We start from the raw sequence: 24,394 nt of genomic DNA, 5'->3' as shown, positions 1-24,394 counted from the left end.
ATACTCTCTTGTATTTAATCTTGTATCTATGGCATTCATTCTCAACTACTGGAAACAGTTTGCTATTAAATTCCTTGGAGTTTGCAATGATTCCATCTGAATTTAAATGTTGTCCCATAGCCTGGGGAGGACACCACTGCCTCTTATTTGAAACTGTGTCATGGGATTTTTTTACATTTATGGAGGAAGGTAGGCAGAAGATCAGTTTAACAGCTGAACAGAAAGACTCTGTGATACTCCCTCAGCATTGGACAGGAACATCCTACCTAGATCTTGTGCTCAAGTTTCTGAAGTGAGACTTGAACTGAAAACTTTCCAACCCAAAAGGCAATAGGTATTACAGATTATGTCTTATTATACCATAGGACTGCAGTCAAATTTATGCTTGCTATGCAAACTCAGGAAGCTTTGATTTATTACCTGGTATGTCTACTTCAAGGAGAGACAGTAACTTCGTCAGAAATATAGGGATCCAGCATAGGGCATCAGTGAACACGATGAAGAAAAAGCGTTTTGCAATGGCTACCTCTCTAGAGAAAAGGCTCCTCTCGGCCGACTGTGCTCCTGTTTTGTGGATTGAATAAAACATGCTGGTGTAGGAGAAGACAATGATGATGAAAGCAAGTAAGTTCAAACCTAGAAGGGGGAAAAAAGGCAGTATAACTAGTCAAACGCCTGGAGAGGCTAAGACCAACTATATCTCAAGGAACAAATATCCCCTTCCCCCAGTAAACCCATGTTATCACTTCTAAGACTTAAGAGAGCAACGATTTGGCAATAGGAAGCATGCACAGGTATAGGTCACAGAGTACATCGCCTAGCAAAGAACAATGATGACAAGAAATATGAACCAACAGTAGCTCAGTATAATTATTTAAACCGAAGAAGATTTATAAGAATGGTTCTACTCTCTGTTCAGTGAGACATTGTAAGAGAGGAAGAGTGTAAAGGTACTCAGCCAGAACCAGAAGTTTGCATCTGCTCCACCCAGGAAGGGAAGTCATCACCCACTCTGCCCACAGTTTCACTTGCACTAAACTCCAGGTTTAGTCACCACCCCCTTCGTGCTGCTGTCTTCAATCTGCGCCTACCCAACTCTGCAATCACCACTCTGATCCTACACCACTCAGTGCTGCAATCTCCACTCTGATCCTACACTACTCAGTGCTGCAATCCCCACTCTGATCCTACACTACTCAGTGCTGCAATCTCCACTCTGATCCTACACTACTCAGTGCTGCAATCCCCACTCTGATCCTACCCCACTCACTCCTGCAATCCCCACTCTGATCCTACACCACTCAGTGCTGCAATCTTCACTCTGATCCTACACTACTCAGTGCTGCAATCCCCACTCTGATCCTACACTACTCAGTGCTGCAATCCCCACTCTGATCCTACCCCACTCACTCCTGCAATCCCCACTCTGGTCCTACCCCATTCAGTGCTGCAATCCCCATTCTGGCCTTACCCCACTCACTCCTGCAATACCCACTCTGGTCCTACCCCACTCACTCCTGCAATCCCCACTCTGATCCTACCCCACTCACTCCTGCAATCCCCACTCTGATCCTACCCCACTCACTCCTGCAATCCCCACTCTGATCCTACCCCACTCACTCCTGCAATCCCCACTCTGATCCTACCCCACTCACTCCTGCAATCCCCACTCTGATCCTACCCCACTCACTCCTGCAATCCCCACTCTGGTCCTGTCCTGCTCACTCCTGAAATCTCCGCTCTGGTCCTCCACCACTCACTTCAGTAATCACCGCTCTGGGCCTATCCCATTCACTCTTGCAATCTCAACTCTGGTCCTGCGCTACTCAGTGCTGCAATCGTCTCTCTACTCCCATCCCAAGTAAGATGCCTTATTAGGGCCACTGAATTGGCGATCATTTAAGTCACATATCAGAGCATTGTTGGAATTATATTAATTGTGTGGTCCATATTAAGACAGAATCTATGAACCAGTGGTTTTAACTTCTATGATGTGTTCATTTCATAATGTGCAGATCCCACTGGGCATTTAGTGTTAGCACAATCTTTTTACACTATACATGATAGTTATGAAAACTAAAACGATAAATAACTAGTCTACATTTTTTAATCAGGATAAAAATTATTTTTCAGACATGTTATGACAAATTTCTATGCATCACATCCCAGGTGAGACTTGAAACCTGGACATTTTCATTGAGAAAGTTATAAATCTTAATTATTAGCAACTCCAACTGCAATCTCATTACCATGACAATTGCATTTTAATGTGTTGTGGATGGCTAATTAAAATGGCTTGAATACCTGACTTTCCTGATGAAATCAGATAATTTGATAAGTGCGGTGAAGGAGTATTGAATTAGTGGGCACATTTAACACTTTATAAACACAAATGGTGTAATTGACTCTAGTACAGTAGTAATGACCATGCCATCTATTAGAAAATAGATAAATCTGGATCATGCAAATGGTGGGGAACTATAGGTGATTTAATCTCATTTCTTTTTAAAGCCTGTGGTAGAGGGGATAACTGCAAGAAAGATCTTCCAGTTTTCGGCAGGTAGATGGTCGGTTTTAGAAACTCTGTTGGGAAAGTGTACATTGCTTGCTTTGGAGAGAGAGGAACAAGCTTACAAGGTTCATTGAAATGAGACAGTTGGGGTGGTCTCAAGGTGCAAGAACACTGACAAGGAATTGTCACGATGCGCACTGGAGGCCAATTGGAAGAGAGGCAGTCTGACATGGCAGTATTCAAAACAGTCCTGGATGTGGTAGAAGTGTGGAGGTCAGGTGCTATGAGTTGGAAAAATTGTGGTGGGCAGTTAGCAATTGCAATGGTGGGAGACTGGTCTTGAATTAAGATAACATTGATAGGATATAGGAGGTGGGATTCTGGATGGAAGAATACAAAGGGAGGAATGCTGTGGAGTACTGTGGATGAATGCATTGTGATGGGGAAGACATTCATTGTGTGAATGGGTGAGGGAACAGGATGGGTTGGGGTGAGCACATGCAACTCTATGGAAGGGAGTTTAAGCTAATATTGCAGGAGCCACAGCAGTTACAGAACTTATTAAAGGGATTATTGAGCAATACGTTGAATAACAGTGAACACTTTGAATAATACATATTTCTCTAGAATCATAGAATCTCTGCAGCATGGAAGCAGGTCATTTGACCCATTGAGTCCACACCAATCATCGAAAGAGCATCTCATCCAGACCAACCCCCACCCTAACCCCTCCCACCCCCACCTCCCCCCCACCCCCCAACCCTAACCCTGTAACCCTGCATTTCCCATGCATAATCCATCTAGTCTGCACATCCCTGGACATTATGGATGATTTAGCATGGCCAATCCACACCTTTGGACTGTGGGAGGAAACTGGAGAATCCGGAGGAAACTCATGCAGACATGGGGAGAATGTACAAGCTCTACACAGACAGTGACCCGAGGCTGAAATTGAACCCAGGTTTCTGAAGCTGTGAGACAGCAGCACTGCCAACAATTGAGCCATTGTGCTGGCCCCAAGATCAGTGTTTGGCTATATCTCTTTAAAAATCTTGTTCCTTGATGTGAGCAACACTTTGACTTATTGATCACTGAGCCAGATTCATGGTTGAGTGTTGAGGTTTGAGGTTCTATTAAAACAATGGGGTTTCCTGCACCCTGCAAGTGATCCTTAACTGTTGACCAGAAACAATAAAGGAAATATATTATTTAATAACAATACTGCTGGATATTTATTTTAAATAATACACATTTTCTCATCAATGGAGAAAGATTTGTTCACTGTACTTTGATGTGAAGACAAATGAAATCAAAAGTCCATTACCCAGAAATATTCCTGTGGAGTATCCTCTTGCACTAAGGCTCTCAAACTGTTCAGAATAAAGAGGGAAGCACACTCCATTCTTTCCATAATAATTGCCAAACATATTATGATTCCACAATGGTATCATGGCGATTATGAATCCAGCAATCCAGATGGAGACCAGTGTTGATAAGGTTTGCCTTTTGCCTGGCCTGTAATGAGTGAATGGAAAGACTATGCACATGTATTTCTCAAGTGTCATATATGTTAGTAGCATGACAGAGACCTCAGTGGAGAGCATGGCTAATGCACCAATGAGCTGACACTTCATACTCTCCATCCACTGTTGGGCATTTTTATTATATTCTCCAAGATATTTCATGTCAAAGGCACCAATGAAGAAGAGATAAACTCCCATCAGACAATCAGCACCTAAGAAAGAAACACATTATTAAATTGAGAAACAAATGTCATATTTCTTCTATAGTCCCTTTCACAGCCTCAACTCATTTGAAAATACTACATCACTAATCAAGTGCTTTTGAAAGGTAGCCATTGTTGTACTTCAGGAGATGAGGCAGCCAATAATGCACACCATATTCCCACAAATGAATAACCAGATAATTTGTTTTGATTGCAGAGAAAGTCAATTACTCTGAGAGAGCTTCCCTGTTCTTTACTGAATACTACAAAAGCATGTTTCAAGTCCTTCTGAAGTGCCTCAGTTTAATGTATCATCTGAAATATGGCACTTCCAACTCGGCAGCACTCCATTAATACAGCACCAAAGTGCAAGCTTAGATTATGTACTTAATAAGGTGACTCACCAATCATCACCAACCTTTCAATTGGGCAATATGTGATGGCCTTACAAGCAATGTCAAAATCCCATAAATGAATAAGAAAAACTCAGAACTGTTTTACCCCCATAATAATCAGGCTCCATTTGTGAAATATGTATTTGTTTACTCTTGTCTCTAGTTACAGTTTATTGTACCATTCAAATAATAAGGTGTCTCCAGGGCCTACTTACAGCAGAGTGATTTGATAGACAGGGTATGTAGTCTGTTTTCTGTTGTGATGCATGACCTCATGCAGATGACGAACAGGTTTCCAAAGCAGATGATGAAAGCCACCACCCACACAAAGACCCGCAAAATGATGTTGGCCAACAGGTTTTCAAAAGATGAGATCCCATCTGTATTCGGCTTGCAGCTCCGGACATGTGGAGCATACCTGCAGTATTCAAACTTCTTGAAGTATCTGCCAAAGTTTAAAAAAGAAATATGAACTTTAATAATCAAACAGAAGGGTTTCTATTTTCTGCTGTTCATGGACCTAGATGTCCCTTATTGAAAAAAAGGTGCTTTGTCACAAGATCTCATGCCAGAAAAATACATTCTTTCATCTATAACTGGTATATTTATTGAGTTTAATATTAGGAGGGGAGATGGTCAGAAATAGGCTCAACTGTGAGCCCACTATGTTTAAGCTGCTGAAGTATTTATTAGATGCATGCCCACTTGGATATGTGATAAAGACGTATAATGTTTTATTATGATGTGGGAATTTGAATTCTTTTAAGTAGTGGTAATACAGATTGCAGGTTCAGTTCTGAGAAGGTCCACAATTGAGAAGTGAGAAAGTCACAATTAAGTAAACTCATAATCTCTAAGGAAGCACACGAGCCAACTCAAGCGCTAGCTGGATACTATTTTTAATACTCTGATGACTCCCGTGTGATATCAGGCCACTCAGATCAGGGAGTCTCAGGTTTGACCATTAATCTACGTTATTATCTAATCTCAGTTTTGAGGGGTGTGAGTAAGGACTTTGTACTTGGTCTCCATGCCCATTAGCCTTCACAGAAGGAAATAAATCAGGCATGCTTCCTGTCTCCTAATGCAATGGCTTTTTCTGAAATGTTAATAGATATTAGGTTAATGGAATTAGATTTTTGAATGATGTTCCAGTGTTTTACGTTAGATAAGCACATGTGATACACATCTGATTCTTAATACCTGCTGTATGTTTTGAAACATACCATAGTGGCTACTTGTTTGAAGTGCTGAAGGGCAGCTATTGACTACAGAACAAAAGCAAGCCATTTTCACTTCTATAACATCAATGAACTCTGTCCTAGGTTCTTTTCTGCTATCATATTCTGTTTAATCATGCTTCTATGAAACATCTTGGGATATTTCAGGATATTAAAAGTGTTAGATAAACCTAAGATATGGTCTTTGACACTGACCCATATAAGAGTGTAAGAAATTGAAACAGGAGGAGGCTGTTCAGCCCCTCGAGCATACTCTGCCACCTTTTGATGATTGTGGCTGATCCATCATTCTTCACATTTACTTTTCTGCCTTGTCCCGTAAGCCTTGATTCCCGTACAGATAAAGAATCCATCTATCTCAGCCTAAAGTATACACAGGGACTCTGCGCCCTTAGCTTTCTAAGGCAAGGAGTTCCAAGAACTCAAAACCCTCTAAGAGAAGAAATTCCATCTCACCTCAATCTTGAATTGCACGCTTTTGTACTGAGACTGTGTACTCTGGTCCTAGACTCTCTCATGAGGGGAGACATCCTCTCAGCATTTGCCTTGACAAACACCTTAAGAATCCAATATATCTCAATGAGATTACCTCTCATTCTTCTATATAATAAGATGGCAGGACAGGTGACCAAAGAGGTAGGCTTCAAGGATCATCTTCAAGGAGAACAAAGAAGAGAAAGTTGGGGAAGTTTAGCGAATGAATCCAAAGCTTAGGCACTGGTAGGTAAGGAGGTAAAAACAATGACTGCAGATGCTGGAAACCAGATTCTGGATTAGTGGTGCTGGAAGAGCACAGCAGTTCAGGCAGCATCCAAGTAGCTTCGAAATCAACGTTTCGGGCAAAAGCCCTTCATCAGGAAGCCCACTAGTGTGTGTGTGTGTGTGTGTGTGTGTATACAGAATGAATAAAATGTATTCAATAAAAATCCTGACAAACCATCATTGACCTGAAATAATACTTCTCTCCACAGATGCTGCTTGACTTGTTGAGTGGTCCCAGTGTTTTCTGTTTGTGCACTGTGTAAAAGTTATGCTTTGCTTAACCAAGTATCACATGGTCCAGAAAGCATGATGACGGATGAACAGATCAGTCGGAGTAAAGATACAAGCAACAGAGGATAGGAGATGTGGTAGAAGTGGAAAAAGATAGTCTTAATTCCATGGTCAGTGACTCTTCAAATCTGAACCAAGTGGCCATTCCATATGTACCAAAATACAAAGAAAATGATATGAAATTGTGGACTACCTCACAAATATATATGAGCCTATGTTCAGCTATGTCCACATACAGATGTTTTCTATCCTAACTTACACCTTCTTCTTAACTTGAGGACACCAACATTAGTTGCAGTGGGCAACTGTTGCCAAGAATCAAAAAGTGTGGCGCTGGAAAAACACAGCTGGTCGGGCAGCATCCGAGGACCAGGAGAATCGACATTTCGGGCACAAGCCCTTCGTCAGGAATGAAGGGCTTGTGTCTGAAACATCGACTGTCCTATTCCTTTGATGCTGCCTGAACTGCTGTGCTTTTCCAGTGCCACACTTTTCGACTCTGACTCTCCAGCATCTGCAGTCCTCATTTGCTCCTAGTGACTGTTGCCAAGGTAGAGTTGAGCAATTTTGCTCACAGCAGCATTTAGATTTAGGATTTACCTGGATTGCAGAGCTCACTAACACTGCTCATGAAGATTAAGCTTATCAGAGACTAGCATATGACCATAGCTAAAATGTTCCTGACTCTGTATATGCTGAAATGAGAAAATCTTATCAACAAAACTGGAACATAAATATCCCTGAAGCAGGTTATCCAAGTAGAAGCTGGACAGGGGAAAGTTTGTGATGTGGCAAAACTCAAAGAGGTGGAGGGGGAACATATCTAATAAAATGACAGACATGTCCTCTATAGCCTGACAAATATTGCATCTTAGTTGGGCAGAATTGTGATTCTCAAGGGGAATTTGATCTTAAAAGAAAAGCTGAAATGTTGTGTAAATGCCAAGAGTTGGCAGCATGAGCAGTATTCCAGCTAAACCAGATACTTTCCTCACCAGGCAGTCAGTCATCCTCTATAGTTTCTGGCAGGAGTCTTCAAGTATGCCATTGGAAGTTGAAAATATAAACGATGCTTTTCCTCACTAGCTTACATAAATTTAGGAATGTCACATCTCCAATGCTATTCTGACAGGGGGAGGGGGGGCAGGGGTCTCTCAACCTGTAGGATTTTCCTGTTCTGCATGGCTCAGCTCTGGAGAAGAAAAGTCACTTTACTGAGTTTTCAGAGAGGAGTCTTCACTGTTTCAAAACTGACTTGGATTACAATAAAAAGATGAATAAAACATAGCAGTGGCTCCACAACAAAATAACACAGGAGTGTTGGAATTCTTCCTTTTACGAAAAGGCAAGTTTTAATTAGAAAACATCTTGTTTGAATACCAGTTTTGTTACATCATAATAACATACATAAGAAGCCAAGTGCTGCAAATAGATAAACTGGACTGACTTAAAGGTCAGGCTAATGCTTAATAGGTCATGTTTTATGTTTATAGCAGCAGCATGCCCATCTGATAAACCAAAATGTTCCAAAGGGAAACACACCTTATGCTTCTTAGCGTCTATTTTATGGATGACAACTTGAGGGAGAAATGAGTAGCAGCAGAAAACATATTTATATTTTTCTAAGAGAGTGGCTGAGAAAGATCAGTCAATAAGCAACTGTTGGCTGCATGGAAAGCATTGCATTAACATCTCACTCTCAGTGAGGAGACACAGGCATCAGTCAATATATAGATCTCTCTTAGGAAATGGTTAGTTAATTCTAGTCAATGTGCAAACATCTTTGGAAATAAATACACTGAAGAACATAATATTGTATCAATATATCTTCCAAAGGGAAATATTGTGAGACATCAATCATTATATATGTATAAACAAGAAGTGTGTGAAAAATACCAGTTAGTGTAGAGATATCCTCTGAGATAGATATGAGAAACTGAGAGATACTCGTTAGTGTATTCGGATCTCGCTTGACAAAAATAGAATTATGGATGACTCATTGTGAGTTGCAAGACAAAGTAATTGTAGGTTTCCGATTATTTCATAAACAATACAAAATCTGTTATCCATCAATCATACATAAAGTTATTAATTAAATTATATTACATTAGGTTACTTTTACATTGCAGACAGCAGCATTAATGAACTGAAATCCACAGTAATAAGGAAAGCTGAAATGCTATAGCTTGAAGAAGCTGCTGTTAAGCTGTTGAGTTAATTTAAGAGGAAGCTCGAAAAAAATTAATCTCCATTCTAAAGCAAAATTGTGAAACACTTAAACTTGGAATTTCACTATGGGGTCAATAATTGCAAGTCCTGCCCCTGAACACGGTGCCTTCCACCCAGTTCACCTCTGCACCCGGCACCCTCTATACTTGTTCCAATTTCACCCTCCCAGACAAGCAGGCAGTCTCAGCACAGCAGAATGAAAACCTTAACTTCCGGGCCACTTTTACAGGTTTGTAAAGCTAGGAAATGTTCTGGCTCTGCACTCCTGACACAAGAACGAAAATCCAGGACTTAATATTTTGTGAAGGAGTTCAAAATTAGGTTTCACCAAAGATCGTCACCAACTACTTCATTAAGAAACATTCCCTGCCAGAGAGTGACTAGAATGCTGCACCTAATATCACAAACAGTAGTTGAGACAAATAGAAACTAATGGGAAGCTAGATCCATATCAGGAACAGCATTTAATGAAGTAGGTCAAGGGAGGATTGCTTGAAATATAAACTATAAGTGTTTTGGCCAATTGAGTTGGATAGATTGTTTCTACTGCAAATTTTACATTGTTCTATGTATATAATTAAGACCCTAGAACAGATTAAGTTCAGAATTATATGACATTTCCAAAAATGATGGATTTCCTTTTTAAGAGTGGGCTAGCTGAGCAGCTATTTAAACATTCTCATAACTGTCAAATAAACAGATCATCTTGTAAAGTGGATATTATTAAACTCGAATTGCCTGGCATTAAAGACTGATGACATATTTTGCCAGAACAAATCTTGTTTGTAAGCTGTTTTATCAGCCCATAAACACTTCTAAAGTAAAATTCAACATACATGTACGAGAGGTTGCCCAGATTCTTAAACATTTGGTTCTGAATATTGAAGATGTTGATCCCAGACAAGTCTCTGTAAAATAAAGAAAGCAGGAGCCGTTATTGTAAAATTTGACAAGAATCCTAAAAAGCCAAATGCTAAACTAATTTCAGCTACTTAAGCCAATTTTGGGCACCTAAATTTGGGCTTGATGTCAAGGCTATGAAAAAGATCGGAAGAAAATCACCGAGGTGAAACCTTGACTATAAAGAAGAACTAAAGAATTTGAATAATAAAGGTGAAAAGAAGATTGAGTATAGACATTGAAAAATTGTAAGAGTCTTCGATAAATTAAAATTACAGAAAGTATTCACACACTGGTTGGTCAGAAAGAGGGCATATGTTTATGACAGTGGCCAAAATAATATCTGAGAAGAATTTTTAGATTTTTCAGATGGTTGATAGAACATGGAATACCCTACCAGAAAGAATAGTACAAAGCAAAAGAGCTATTGAAGAAAAATAGATACTTTTTTGAATGTATGTGTGCAGCTCCAACAACACTCAAGAAGCCTGACACCATCTGGGTCAAAGCAGTCCACTTGATTGGTACCACATCCAACTTCAACATGCACTCTTCCACACCCAACACTCAGTTGCAGCAATGTGCACTATCTACAAGATGCACTGCAAAAATTCATCAAAGATCCTAGACAGCACCTTCCAGGCTGCTACTGCTTCTATCTTGAAGGACTAGGGCAGCTGATACATGGGAACACCACCACCTAGGGTTCCCCTCCAAGCCACTCACCATCCCTACTTGGAAACGTATCGGCATTTCTTTATTGTTGTTGGGTCAAAATCCTGAAACTTCCTCCCTAACAGCATTCTCGATCTATCTACAGAACATGGGCTGCAGTGGTTCACAATGGCAACTCACCATAGCCTTCTCAAGGACAACGAGGGACAGGCAATAAATATTTTTCCAACCAGTGATGTCCATGTCCTATCTCCCACGAGTGAAGAAATATAAAATTTGATAAACAAAATAATTGAAAGAGTGTTCAGAAAAAGCAAGGAAATCATAAAAAAGTAAATATCTCTTTCTGAGATTTTGTTCAGGTTGAATGCACTCCTCATGTCCTGTAAAATTCCCTATCTGTCTGCTTGACTGTAGGGAAAATAAGGTCAATAATGCACTTTGTAATGGTCATTTTGTAAAAGCTACAAAGAGATTGTCAAGTCATTGTCAGATTATATCTAATCATGCTGACCCTAGCACCTTTTTTGGGAGAAGTAATTGAAATAGTAGATAACTGTGTATCTATGGATATTACCTCATATGGCTCCAAAAGACATGTAATAAAGTTCCACACAAGAAACAATTAACAGAAATGACCGTGTGAACTGAAGGTAATGTATTGACTTGCAAAAGAAATTGGTTAAACAGTCAGAGACAGAGGCTGGGGGTAATGCATTGTACTCAAATTGACAATACTAGAGATTACTCCTGGAATTCTCCAGAATTTGGTACAGTGTGTTCAACTTTCACTGTATATAGAAATGACTTAACAAAGGAATAGAGGGTCATATATCCAAGTATGCTGATGGCTTCAAACTAGGTGAATTATTAAGCATGGAATTAAAAAAGTCAATAAAGAGGAGATAGTGGTAATGTCACAGGACCAGCAATTCAGAACTCACGCTCATGTTCTGGGGGCGTGGGTTCAAATACCTCCATTGAAGCTGGTGGAATTTAATAAAGAAATGTTGAATTGGGGACCATGCAACTGTTATTGACTATTGCAAAAACCTATTTGGTTTGCTAATACTTTTTAAGGGAATGAAATTTGCCATCTTTTCCCAGTCTGGACTGCATGTGCCTCTATTCCCTAACAATGTGGCCTGGCAAGCCACTTAGTTCAGGGACAATGAGGGATGGGCATCAAATTCTGGCCTTGCAGTGACAGTCAGGAAAGAACAAAGAACAAAAAAACTCATAGATTTGAGCTTAATCTGTCAATGTTTGAGATCACCACTTTAGATATAAGAAAGATAGATTGGAGTATTTTTTAAAATGGTGAGAAGAGATTCAGACATTCATGTACAGAAACCAATAGCAGACTGGTGCAATAAACAACTAAAAACACTAACACAGTGTTAGCTTTTATCTCAAGAGGACTGGAACACAAAGCAATAGAAGTTATGTCAGTTATACAAAGCTTGGTTAGGTCTGGAGCACTGTGTTCAGTTCTGGACATCACAACTCGGGAAGGATATCCTGCCTTTCAAAGGAGTGCAAAATCACCAGAATGGTAGTGGGTTGAAAAATGTTAAGTTATGAGAACATTTTGCATAGACTGGACTTATAATTCTCTTGAGTAAAGAAGTTTAGGGAGTGATCTAATTGAGTTTGTTAAGATGATTGAAGGTTTTAATAACATGGAGAGACAGGTAGCATGGGTGTTAAATTCGATAGATCCTGTGAGGATCTCAAGGTAGGATTAAGTCCACCTATTGATTGAAATGCAGCTGGCGTCTTAACTTCATGCTCAGCCTGAGCTGTGCTCTAAATTGGCTATAAGCATTAGCAGAGGGCTTAAAACCATAACTACCAAGAACCACTTAAAATTATGCTGGGCTTCTTGAGGAAGGGGTGTATTGTGGCCAGACCAAGTGCTTGGAGGCTTGCAATATGTGAATCTATGCTGTAAAACAATTTGAGGTAGTGCAATATTATGGATAGCAGTCTCCAAGGTTTCCAGCTGCCGCACTGGATGTCTTGGTGGAGGAGGTGAAAAGGAGAAAATACGAGAAGGGGAAGAAGTCAGGTAGGAAGGCATCCACAATACAACTGCTTATGTTTATAAACTACAGTTATTGTAGTTAAGATTACACAGTTAAAAGGCACATGGAGCAGAGGATTCTGGAAATGAATGCTGGCAGTCAAACCTCAAGAACCTCAATGCAGTGCACCAAGAAATTCACTGACTTTACACAAATTGCCACCCAGGTGGATAATGCTGTTAAGAAGGCATATATATGGTGTGTTAGGTTTTATTGGTAGAGGGATTGAGTTCCGGAGCCGCAATGTCATGCTGCAACTATGCACAACACTTGTGCGGCCGCACTTGGAATATTGTGTACAGTTCTGGTCGCTGTATTTCAGGAAGGATGTGGAAGCATTGGAAAAGGTAGAGAGGCGATTTAACAGGATGTTGCCTGGTCTGGAGGGAAGCTCTTATGAGGAAAGGCTGAGAGACTTGGGTCTGTTCTCATTGGAAAGAAAAAGGCTAAGAGGGGATTTGATAGAGACATACAAGATGATCAGAGGATTAGATAGGGTAGACAGTGAAAGTCTTTTTCCTAGGAGGATGATGTCAGCTTGTATGAGGGGGCATAACTACAAATTGAAGGGTGATAGATTTAAGACAGATATCAGAGGCAGGCTCTTTACTCAGAGAGTGGTAAGGGAGTGGAATCCTCGACCTGCCAATGTAGTTAACTCAGCCACATTAGGGAGATTTAAACAATCCTTGGATAAGTATATGGATGATGATGGGATAGTGTAGGGGGATGAGCTTCGAATAGTTCACAGGTTGACGCAACATTGAGGGCCGAAGGGATTGTTCTGCGCTGTATTGTTCTATGTTCTATGTTCTAAGTGGTCAAAGTCAGTGAATGCATCTTCAAGTCCCATATCCTACCAATTCCACCACTACCCTCAGCCACGACACAGTTAACCATGCTCCTCCATCTGATATCCCCAGTTACTTCTCATCCCCAAGTTTGCAGATGATACAAAACTAGTGAAGGGTGGATTGTGAGGATGATGCAAAGACACTTCAAAGAAATTTAGATAGACTGGGTGAGAACACAAAAATTTGCAAGATGCAAGACTACAGGTGAAATATGAGGTTAACTAATTTGACAATAAGACCATAAAACATAGAAACAGAAGTCAGCCATTCAGCCCATTGATCTGCTCCACCATTCAATGTGATCTGATAATTCTCAATTTCACTTTTCTGTCTTTTACTCTTGATGTCGTTATTGATTAAGAATCTGTCTGTCTCAGCCTTGAATAGTCTGCATAGTACAGCATCAACAGCCTCCTGCAGTAAAGAGTTTCATAGGCACATTACCCTCTGAGAAAATAAATTCCTCCTCATTTTTGTCCTACATGTTCAACCCATTACTCTGAGATTATGCCTTCTAGGTTGAACTTCTTCTACAAGAAGAACATCAACCCAGTCAAAACCCTCTAAGAATATTGTACATATTATATTATACAGTAGCTCAGTGGTTAGCACCAGGGACCCGGGCTCAATCCCAACCTTGCATGACTGCCTGTGTGGAGTTTGCTCATTCTCCCCATGTCTGTGCGGGTTTCCTCTGGTTTCCTCCCACAATCCAAAGATGTGCAGGTGAGGTGAATTGGCCATGCTAAATTGCCCATAGTGTTCAGGGATGTGTAGGTTAGGTGCATTAGTCAGGGGTAAATGTAGAGTAATAGGGTAGAGGAATGGTTTGGGTGGTATACTCTTTTAAGGGTCAGTGTGGACTTGTTGGGCCAAAGGGCCTGTTTTCACACTGCATGGATTCTATGATTACAATCAACTCTCTTCCCATTCTTCTAAATGATACATGACCAACTCACTCAACCATTCCTCATAAGAAAATCCTGCCATTCTCAGCATCAACCCAGTGAATATTCTCTGGATTGCCTTCATTGTCAGTGTATATTTCATTAGAAAACAATCCAGAACTATTCACAATATTCTAGGTGTGGTCTAATGAGTGTTTGTATAAATTTAACAAGACTTTCCTATTCTTATGCTCTATCCCATTGAAAGAAAGAAAGGCATTCCTTTTGCCTTCCCTGTTACTTCTTGTGACTTATGCACAAAGACCCCCAAATTTCTCAATCTATAGCTTTCTGGTCTTCCTCTATTTAAATAATTTATTCAGCTCTTTTATACTTCCCATCAAAGTACATAATCCCACATTTGTCCAAATTATATTCCATTTGCTGAGTCTCTGCCCACTCACTTAACCTGTCTATATCCTTAGTTGGTAGGAAAAGCAGAAATAAAGAGTATTTCTTAAGTGGTAAAAGATTGGGAAGTGTTGAACTTCAAAGGACCTGTGTGTCCTTGTTCATGTGTCATTCAAAGTTAACATGAAGGTACAGCAAGCAATTGAGAGGACAAATACAATTTTTTTTATTACAAGACAATTTAAGTGCAGAAGTAAAGACGTACAGTATTACTGAAATTGTATAGTGCCTTGGTGAGAACACAATTGGAGCATTGTGTACAGTTTTGACCTCCTTGTCTCCACAAATATACACTTGCCATTGAGGGCATTCACCAAATTAATTCTTGGGAGGGAAGGAATATCCTGTGAGGAAAGTTTAAATTGACTATGTCTATATTCTCCAGGGCTTTGAAGAATTGGATGTGATTTTATTCAAATATACAACATTCCCATAGAGTTCAACAGGAAGACTGTTAGCCTGCCTGAGGGCATCTAGCATCAAAGGGCACCATCTCCCCATATGGCACAGGCCACTTAGGACTGAGATGAGAGTGGTGAATCTTTGGAATTCTCTACCCAGAATGATATGGAGGTTTCAGTTATTCAAGCCTGAGGCTAGCTAGACAATTGATGGGACATGTCAGAAAGAATCCCTTCACATGAAGGATGAGGGAGATCTTGAACACTGTTTCACAAAAGGTTGAGGAGGCCAGGTCAACTGAAAATCTTAAAATGTGATTATTACATTATTATTGATCAAGGGTATATTAAGATATATGGGACAGAAGTGGGAAGATGGGATTGAGATGCAAATCACATTGATTTCACAAAATGGCTTGAGAAGCTGACTGCCTTATTTCTGCTCAGCAATTCCCCTATTCCTTTTATATCCAGTTTTGTGCAGTATGTTTGTAGTAATTGACATTGCCCAAACAATTTATTTACGTCAGTAGAAAATAATTAAGACTTTCAATCCACAAGTCTGGATTGTGTTCTGGCAGTTCTGAGGAAGGGTCACCGGACCTGAAATGTTAACTCTGATTTCTCTTCATAGATGCTGCCAGATCTGCTGAGCTTTATCAGCAATTTCTGTTCTTGTTTCTGATTTACAGCATCCACAGTTCTTTCAGTTTTTATTGGGCTGTGTTCAAAGTCAGTTCATAAAGGTAAAAGAATCGAATATAATGATACGGAAGCATAACACTGAAGATGCTGTTCTGAAAAAAGTCACATTTGACTCAAAACACTAACTTTTGTTCTTCTGTCTTCATAGATGATACTAGATTTGTTGAGATTTTCTGTTTTTATTATATGTAATGATACCCTGAAAGAATAATAGACAGGGACCATTGAAGGGGTGAATTAACACTTGAACAGTAATTTTCCTGGGAAAGAAAAACAAAAGCCAACTAGTATACACATGGCCAAATTGATTTGCGTGGTTAATCTTGGCAAAGACAAACTTCGCCTGAGGCACGTCCTCTGCAGCGATGGGAGAAAGGGAACTGGACAAGAGTTATTAATGGGCTACAACCATTACTTTCTGGTGGTTACTGCAGTGCAGTAAAGGAGTAGGTTTCAGTGTTTGGTTGCCCTCTTGTCTACTTGTCTTGGGAAATCCAAAAGCAGACTGGAGCAGTAATTAAGTATAATATGTCACCCACAAGTATGCACTTGAATAAAGTTGGAATACAGCCCAACCTTTTATTTCTGTTAAGTTTCAGCTTGTTTCTTCCCTAATTTTTGTTTATAAACTTGGAGTTCAGCCACATGTTCACCACACCATTGAATGTGAAGATGAATAGTCAAAGTTAGCTGTCTGCAGTGAGTCTGAATTTGGCTCACATTCGATGGGAAAGTTGTCACCTTACCAAAAAGAAAACTGAACATCCAGTAACCAGACACATGTTCTACCAATGATCAAAGCAAGATAAACTGTACTCACAGTGACTTAAGAGAAACAAGGTGGTCAAACTGATCCATGTGGATATAGTTCATTGGGTTACGTGATAAATTCCTGTAAAGCACCAGAAAAGACATGCTAAATAGAAGAATGGGAGTAAATATTCCAAAAGGTCTTAGAGATCCTTAACTTTAATTTTCCAGCAAATTCCCATGCTGTGAGAAATTCACATTATGTATTTCTCCTTAATTTTGTCTCCTGAAATTATTCGTTTCTTGTTAAGACACTGTTTCAAGAGGATAGTTAGCCTCCAGGGCCTACTTTGCTCAAGTAACCTTGCTTAGATGGGTGGCAAGCTTCATTCAGCTGAAACTGCCCCAGTCTGGCATTTCTCAACCACCAGAAATAATTTTCCTCAATCTACATTTTCTGTTCCCTTTAATATGTTGAAAATTTCAATAAAATCACCCTTTAACCAGCTTTATTCCATGGGCTACAATCTAATTTGTGTAATCTGACTGCACAATTTAAACTTTGGAGCCCAGGTGTCATTCTGATAAACATATGTGGTACTCCCTCAAAGAGCAATCCACGGTATGATGAGTGATGCCCAGGACTTGTCCCAGTACTTGACATACAATCCATACAGGGCTTTGTATTGTGGAAACATGACTTGTACCATCGTGTTCTAGTTTTCTAAGTTTAAATGCCAGCATTCCTGCATTTTCTTAATTATTTGTTCCTGTGCGTGACATTTCAATGTTCTATGTTTCAGGACATTTCCAAATCTCTTCGGATTATCAATGTTTTTACCATTAGAAAGCATACTGTATCACCTTCTTTAGTTGCAAGATGGATGATTTCACATTGAAATCTATTTGTCGCAGTCTTAACACTTGATCCATGCATCTCTTTGTGATTTGATGCTTCGTGCTAAATTGCTTACGGTGCCAACAATGTTTGTACCACCAGGAAACTTGGTTTCCATGATATGCAGGTTTGTCAGTTTTCACACTGCATTTCTCTGTCCAGACCCTGTGATAGAAAGTGGGTCCAGTGTACTTGGTATGTACAAACTTGTATTGATTTTGCTGACAAGTGTTGCATTTGTATAAAATTGGAATACCTACTTAAATGCTGGCATATGTGTGAAATGGAAAGGAATGTGTGATATTCATGTTTATCATTGCTGAATTTTTCAGACCTGCCAGACTAGAGATCCCAGATTGCATTTTATGATTTATCTAGTGCATGGCCCCTAACCTGGATAAATTTTTGATGTCTTTTATATACACATTGATATGAAGTTACGTACACGGATATGTTCTTTTGGATGCTTTTCCTATCCAGTTCTTACTCAGGTAATCACTCTGAGCCAAGAAAATTTGCTTTTGTCAATCCCTTTTAGTTTTCTTTTTTTCTCCTTCACTGTCCTTCCATCTCTTTCCACTTTCTCACTGAGTGTGTCAGAATGAGAAAAGATGCTTTGACCCCTTTCCACAGACATAAATGTTAAGTGACAAATGAGAGACCGTTCAGCCTGTTTCACTGATTCTCCACAGAAATTCATGTTTTCCCCTAGACCAAGTAAAATCTATCCTTTTATGGACTTTATCCAGCCCTTAATTCCCCAAGAGAACATTCTGTATAAATAATTGACTCCAAAAGTAATCAAGCAAAACTGATGAATATCCATCCATCTTTTCATCTCCATTATTCAACCCTGGCTTGCTGCCAAACTCCATTCATACATACTCCCACCTCCTCTCCTCCAACATTAGCTGCAGAGGAACTATGTGTAACACTTTGTCATTTTAGTTTATATTAATTCCTATAACCTGCAATTTACTGTCTGAGTTCAAACACAGAAGTAACTCCTACATAATCAGTGAAGCAGTGCCCTTGCTCTGTTGCAGATTACATCTGGCTGCTTGAGAACCACAATGTTAAATTTAATTTGGAAACCTCATATGCTTTCCAAAACAGTACATGGCATCAATAAGAGCGGACTATATTTGGAATGGGATTAGAGGCTGTAGGGTACATAAGGATGGAGATCACAAAATCTTCTCGGAACATGATAATCCTTTTGCTGTTATATCAGCAGTCTGTGGAGGACAAGTGACCAAGAATGAATAATGTGAATGGGTTATGCTTAATTGCTTTTAGAAGTTCAGAAGCAATTCTGCCAAAATCACATTACTCTATGGTGTAAATCTTGCAGGATCTGTGAAAGGATCAGGATTAATGGGCCAAATGGCCTATTCTAGGTCTATGTTTGCCCTTGATTTCCATAATGAAGGAGATCCAAGTGTGACTGACTATGAGAAAAGTAGTAAACATTGAGAAATTCAGCAACTTACAGTTGATGAAGCTGTTCAAAACCTTTGAATACTGAGGGAGACAATTCCTGAAGCTGATTCATAGACAAATCCCTTTAAAAACAAAACAGACAGCCTTTATAAATAAATTATAGCTGGAAAAAACACTATGGGCTGAATTTTCATTGTAGAGGCAGGAAACATGAGTCGGATTTGGTTGCTGGGTGGCAAGCTGCCTTTGGGGCAAAATAATTTTTCAAGCATGAGGTGTGAATGTCACTGGTTAGGCCGGTATTTGATATTGTACACTTTTCACTGCAGTTTTGTACCCTTGTACTTGAGTACACATCACAATACAATCTAAATCTAAAAAAAAATCTATTTATTGCCCATCTCTAATTGCCTTGAAGGGATTAGTAATGAGCTGCCTTCTTTGGAGCATAGTCACACTTGCCTGGATGAGTGTAGCTCTAACAACACTCAAGAAGCTTGACAACATCCAGGATAACACAGACCACTTAGTTGGCACACATCCACAAACATCCACTCTCACCACACTCAATGCAGTGTATACTGTCTCCAAGATGCACTGCAGAAATTCACCAAGGCTCTTTAGACAGCAACTTCCAAACTCATTGCCACTTTAGGGTGGCACGGTGGTTCAGTGGTTAGCACTGCTGCCTCACAGTGCCAAGGACCTGGGTTCAATTCCCGCCTTGGGCAACTGTCTGTGTGGAGTTTGCACCTTCTCCCTGTGTCTGCATGGGTTTCCTCCAGGTGCTCCGGTTCGTCCCACAGTCCAAAGATGTGCAGGTTAGGTGAATTGGCTATGCTAAATTGCCCGTAGTGTTAGGTGGATTAGTCAGGGGTAAATGTAGGGGAATGGGTCTGGATGGGTTGCTCTTCGGAGGGTCGGTGTGGAGTCTGTTGGGCCGAAGGGCCTGTTTCCACACTGTAGGTAATCTAATCTAATCTTCCATCTAGAAGAACAAAAGCAGCAGATATATGAGAATACCACCACCTGCAAGATCCTCTCCCAGCTCTTTGCCATCCTGACTTTCAGTGTTGCTGGGTCATAATCCTGGAATTCCCTCCCTAATGGCATTGTGGATCTAACTGCAGCAGTTCAGGAAGGCAGCTCACTATCACCATCTCAAGGGCAACTAGTGATGGGTAATAAATGCTGGCCTGTCAGTGACAACCACATCCCACCAGTGAATAATGTAAAATAACACCCTCAGTGGTCAGTGGTATGAGAGATGGAAATCATGAATTCGTCTATCCATGCGAAACAATAAGTACCAACAAAAGTCAACTTCTGTGGGTAAAACTTGTGCATCTGTGATTTTGAACCTATTTTTAACCTCTTATTACCAGGCTCTGCACTTGTGAAATTCATCATTTGCGAGAGTGCTCACGAACTGAACCCTCGTGGATATGGAGAAATAATTCTACTTGATTGGATGTGAATGTACTAATTGAGCTTTTATTAAAGAAAGGTACACTATTTTTAATATAGTGAAGACAGCAATAAGGTATTCTGTTCATTTCTGCAGGGTCCCTGAGGTCTGCTTATGGTAGGTATTGAGTGAAGTAGCGTGACGGATATGAGGGCAAAGGTAACTTAACCATTCTTCACGATTCCTTCACTTTAGTTATCAAAGTCATTCAAATGAACAGAAAAGTGCCATTTGTCTTCTTGATGGCTCTCACTTGAAAATATGCTTCAATCATATTCTCTTCCTTTCATTTCTCCTCTGGCATGTCGCCCAATTAGTAATTAGTTGTGTGTGGGTGCAGTAATTTGATACAGTTCACAGACTTGTATTCTCACAACTGAGGGTATAAAATGTGTTACCATTTAAAATCAGAAATATGCATACAATTCCTGAAAAACAATGCAGACAAAAACTCAAACTAGTAACATTTCAGGTTTGTACTCTGGGTCCTTTTTCAATTACCCTGATTGTGTGTTGGGTTAAAGCTCTGTCTTCTTCTTCAGAAAGTGTCCAGGAATATTCATGTTCCACTGCTGTCAAACAAAGTTCCTTTTGGCATTCCATTGGACGTCAGCCTCATGGCCATTCCATGGTACAAATGTATTTAAGGATTTGGAAACATTAATGGGACATGAATTTTCCTGAAAATTTTCTGAGGAAGATTTCAGAGCTTTAAGGTGAATGTTTGAGTGCCAGAATGCGTGACTATTACATTAAATTTGACTATTTAATGTAAATTCTGAACACACAATTTTGAGGAGTTAACACTGATCTATTCATTGCAAGTTTGAAATTCTCTGCAACAGTATCTAAGCTTTTAAGATTAACATTGTGAGCTCATGAAGAAATGTAGATGGAAGAAGATCCAAATTTAGTCCCTTGGTCTATGTGGATTCAATAGTTTGCCAGCCAAGTTGGAGGGTTACTACAATGACTGGCTGCACTATTTTCAGTGAGACAGGAGTAGACTGGTGACAATTCATCACTTTTCCATCCAGAATCCTGTGCTGACATTCAAAGGTTCTGAATGTGTTTGTCACGTTGTGGCAAAACTGTAAGTGTTAGCAGCACTCTGATAAGTTCAAGTGCCACTGCAGTCTGCCTTGGAGAGGGTTTGCTAAAAGTGTAAAAGATTTACAAGGATGTTGCCAGGGTTGGAGGATTTGAGCTATAGGAGAGGCTGAACATGCTGGGGATGTTTTCCCTGGAGCGTCGGAGGCTGAGGGGTGACCTTATAGAGGTTTACAAAATCATGAGGGGCATGGATAGGGCAAATAGGCAAAGTCTTTTCCCTGGGGTCAGGCAGTCCAGAACTAGAGGGCATAGGTTTAGAGTGAGAGGGGAAAGATATAAAAGAGACCTACGGGGCAACTTTTTCACACAGAGGGTGATACGTGTTTGGAATGAGCTGCCAGAGGATGTGGTGGAGGCTGGTACAATTGCAACATTTAAAAAGCATTTGGATGGGTATATGAATAGGAAGGGTTTGGAGGGATATGGGCCAGGTGCTGGCAGGTGGGTCTAGATCGGGTTGGGATATCTGGTCGGCATGGACGGGTTGTACCGAAGGGTCTGTTTCCATGCTGTACATCATTATGACTCTATAACAGCTAAAGCAAATTGAGTAACAACTAATGGTGGAATGGGATTAAGAAAAGTGCAGAAATGGTTTGATAATGAAGCTTTTTGAAAATAAATGGGTTTGCATGAAGCTGTAGTAAAGGTCAACTAGTCAGGCAACTACTCTTTTTCTGATGAACTATTGCTAGTGCTACAGAAAGGGTATCAGATGAATGACTGTCAAGCAATTGTCAAGAGGGTTTGTGGTTCTTCCTTGTTGTCTTAATTCAAATGAGCCATATCACAGAAAGTTACATAGGGAGCAAAACACTGAAGGCAGCCTCCAACACTGAATTAAAACTCAGTCAGCAATAAATCCTAAAGGACAAACCCAATTATTTCATCATGAATAAACTAACTTGATAATGTTATCCTGTCAGGCTGATAGTGCCTAAACAGCAGCTGGAAATCAGTAGTGTCAGGTTTTTATGGGTTATGTTTGCCCTTACAATATTAAATGCAAAGCCTCTGACATTTATTTGCATTTAAGTCACATTACTGCACTCTCTTTAAGCACAGCTATGTGCAGTTAAAAAAAGAACCATAAAGAATGTTAAGTGCTGTTCAGGAACCGAATGACAGGCCTGATGCTTTTATTTTCTTTACTGCATCTATTTTTAAGTATTATTTGGGAGTGTGGTATGGTCTCCCTATGTAAAATTAATTGGGTGTATATAGATTGTTAAAACGAAAAAGCTGAAAAGTTATAGCCCAAGAGTCACTTACAGTTCTATCATGAATGGCATTGTTGAGAAAGTATCATCCTTAATATATCTGATTTTATTGTTGCGAAGAACACTGTAAGAAAGAAAATATTCTGATTGGAACAAAAAATCACTAATTTAAATAATAATTCTGATTAAACATACATTCTTGTAAAAAACATTGGTCTTCAGCAGTAATGCAATATGGTTCTGATTCTCATTTTATTAACTTCAATTTCAGACTTGGAGGCCTGTGACCAGTGGAATGCCACATGGATCGGTGCTGGATCCACTACTTTTTGTCATTTATATAAATGATTTGGATGCGAGCATGAGAGGTATGGTTAGTAAGCTTGTAGATGACATCAAAATTGGAGGTGTGGTGGACAGCGAAGAAGGTTACCTCAGATTACAACAGGATCTTGATCAGATGGGCCAATGGGCTGAGAAGTGGCAGATGGAATTTAATTCAGATAAATGCGAGGTGCTGCATTTTGGGAAAGCAAATCTTAGCAGGACTTATACACTTAATGGTAAGGTCCTAGAGAGTGTTGCTGAACAAAGAGACGCTGGAGTGCAGGTTCATAGCTCCTTGAAAATGGAGTCGCAGGTAGATAGGATAGTGAAGAAGGCTCTTGATACGCTTTCCTTTATTGGTCAGAGTATTGAGTACGGGAGTTGGGAGGTCATGTTGCAGCTGTACAAGTCATTGGTTAGGCCACTTTTGGAATATTGCGTGCAATTCTGGTCTCCTTCCTATTGCAAGGATGTTGTGAAACTTGAAAGGGTTCAGAAAAGATTTACAAGGGTGTTGCTATGGTTGGAGGATTTGAGATATAAAGAGAGGTTAAGCAAGCTGGGTCTGTTTTCCCTGGAGCGTCGGAGGCTGAGGGGTGACCTTATAGAGGTCTACAAAATTATGAGGGGCATGGATAGGATAAGTAGACAAAGTCTTTTCCCTGGGGTCGGGGAGTCCAGAACTAGAGGGCATAGGTTTAGGGCGTATGGGGAAAGATATAAAAGAGACCTATGGGGCAACATTTTCACACAGAGGGTGGTACGTGAATGAAATGAGCTGCCAGAGGAAGTGGTGGAGGCTGGTACAATTGCAACATTTAAGAGGCATTTGGATGGGTATATGAATAGGAAGGGTTTGGAGGGATATGGGCCGGGTGCTGGCAGGTGGGATTAGATTGGGTTGGGATATCTGGTCGGCATGGATGGGTTGGACCGAGGGGTCTGTTTCTATGCTGTATGTCTCTATGACTCTAAGAAAATCAATTGACATAAAATTCAAGTGTGTGCAAATCATTCTAAATTTTCAAAAAGAAGACCA

General features: G+C 40.1%; 1 protein-coding gene across 1 annotated transcript in view; it reads right to left on the bottom strand.

The window, feature by feature from the left end:
* The window catches only part of rxfp2l (relaxin family peptide receptor 2, like), a 116,187-nt gene that overhangs the window by 13,737 nt on the left and 78,056 nt on the right, over positions 1–24,394 (bottom strand). The window contains exons 11-17 of the mRNA XM_072595494.1: positions 23,081–23,152; positions 19,278–19,349; positions 16,957–17,028; positions 9,993–10,064; positions 4,849–5,078; positions 3,837–4,247; positions 421–636 (exon numbers count right to left, since the gene is read on the bottom strand). Coding sequence (XP_072451595.1) covers positions 421–636; positions 3,837–4,247; positions 4,849–5,078; positions 9,993–10,064; positions 16,957–17,028; positions 19,278–19,349; positions 23,081–23,152 — 1,145 coding nt within the window. The remainder of the gene's footprint in view (positions 1–420; positions 637–3,836; positions 4,248–4,848; positions 5,079–9,992; positions 10,065–16,956; positions 17,029–19,277; positions 19,350–23,080; positions 23,153–24,394) is intronic.

The sequence above is a fragment of the Chiloscyllium punctatum genome, chromosome 25 (assembly GCF_047496795.1).
Source record: "Chiloscyllium punctatum isolate Juve2018m chromosome 25, sChiPun1.3, whole genome shotgun sequence".
In the NCBI taxonomy this organism is placed as follows: Eukaryota; Metazoa; Chordata; class Chondrichthyes; order Orectolobiformes; family Hemiscylliidae; genus Chiloscyllium; species Chiloscyllium punctatum.
Note: the sequence above shows the minus strand (reverse complement) of the source record. Positions and strands in the feature narration are given on the sequence as shown.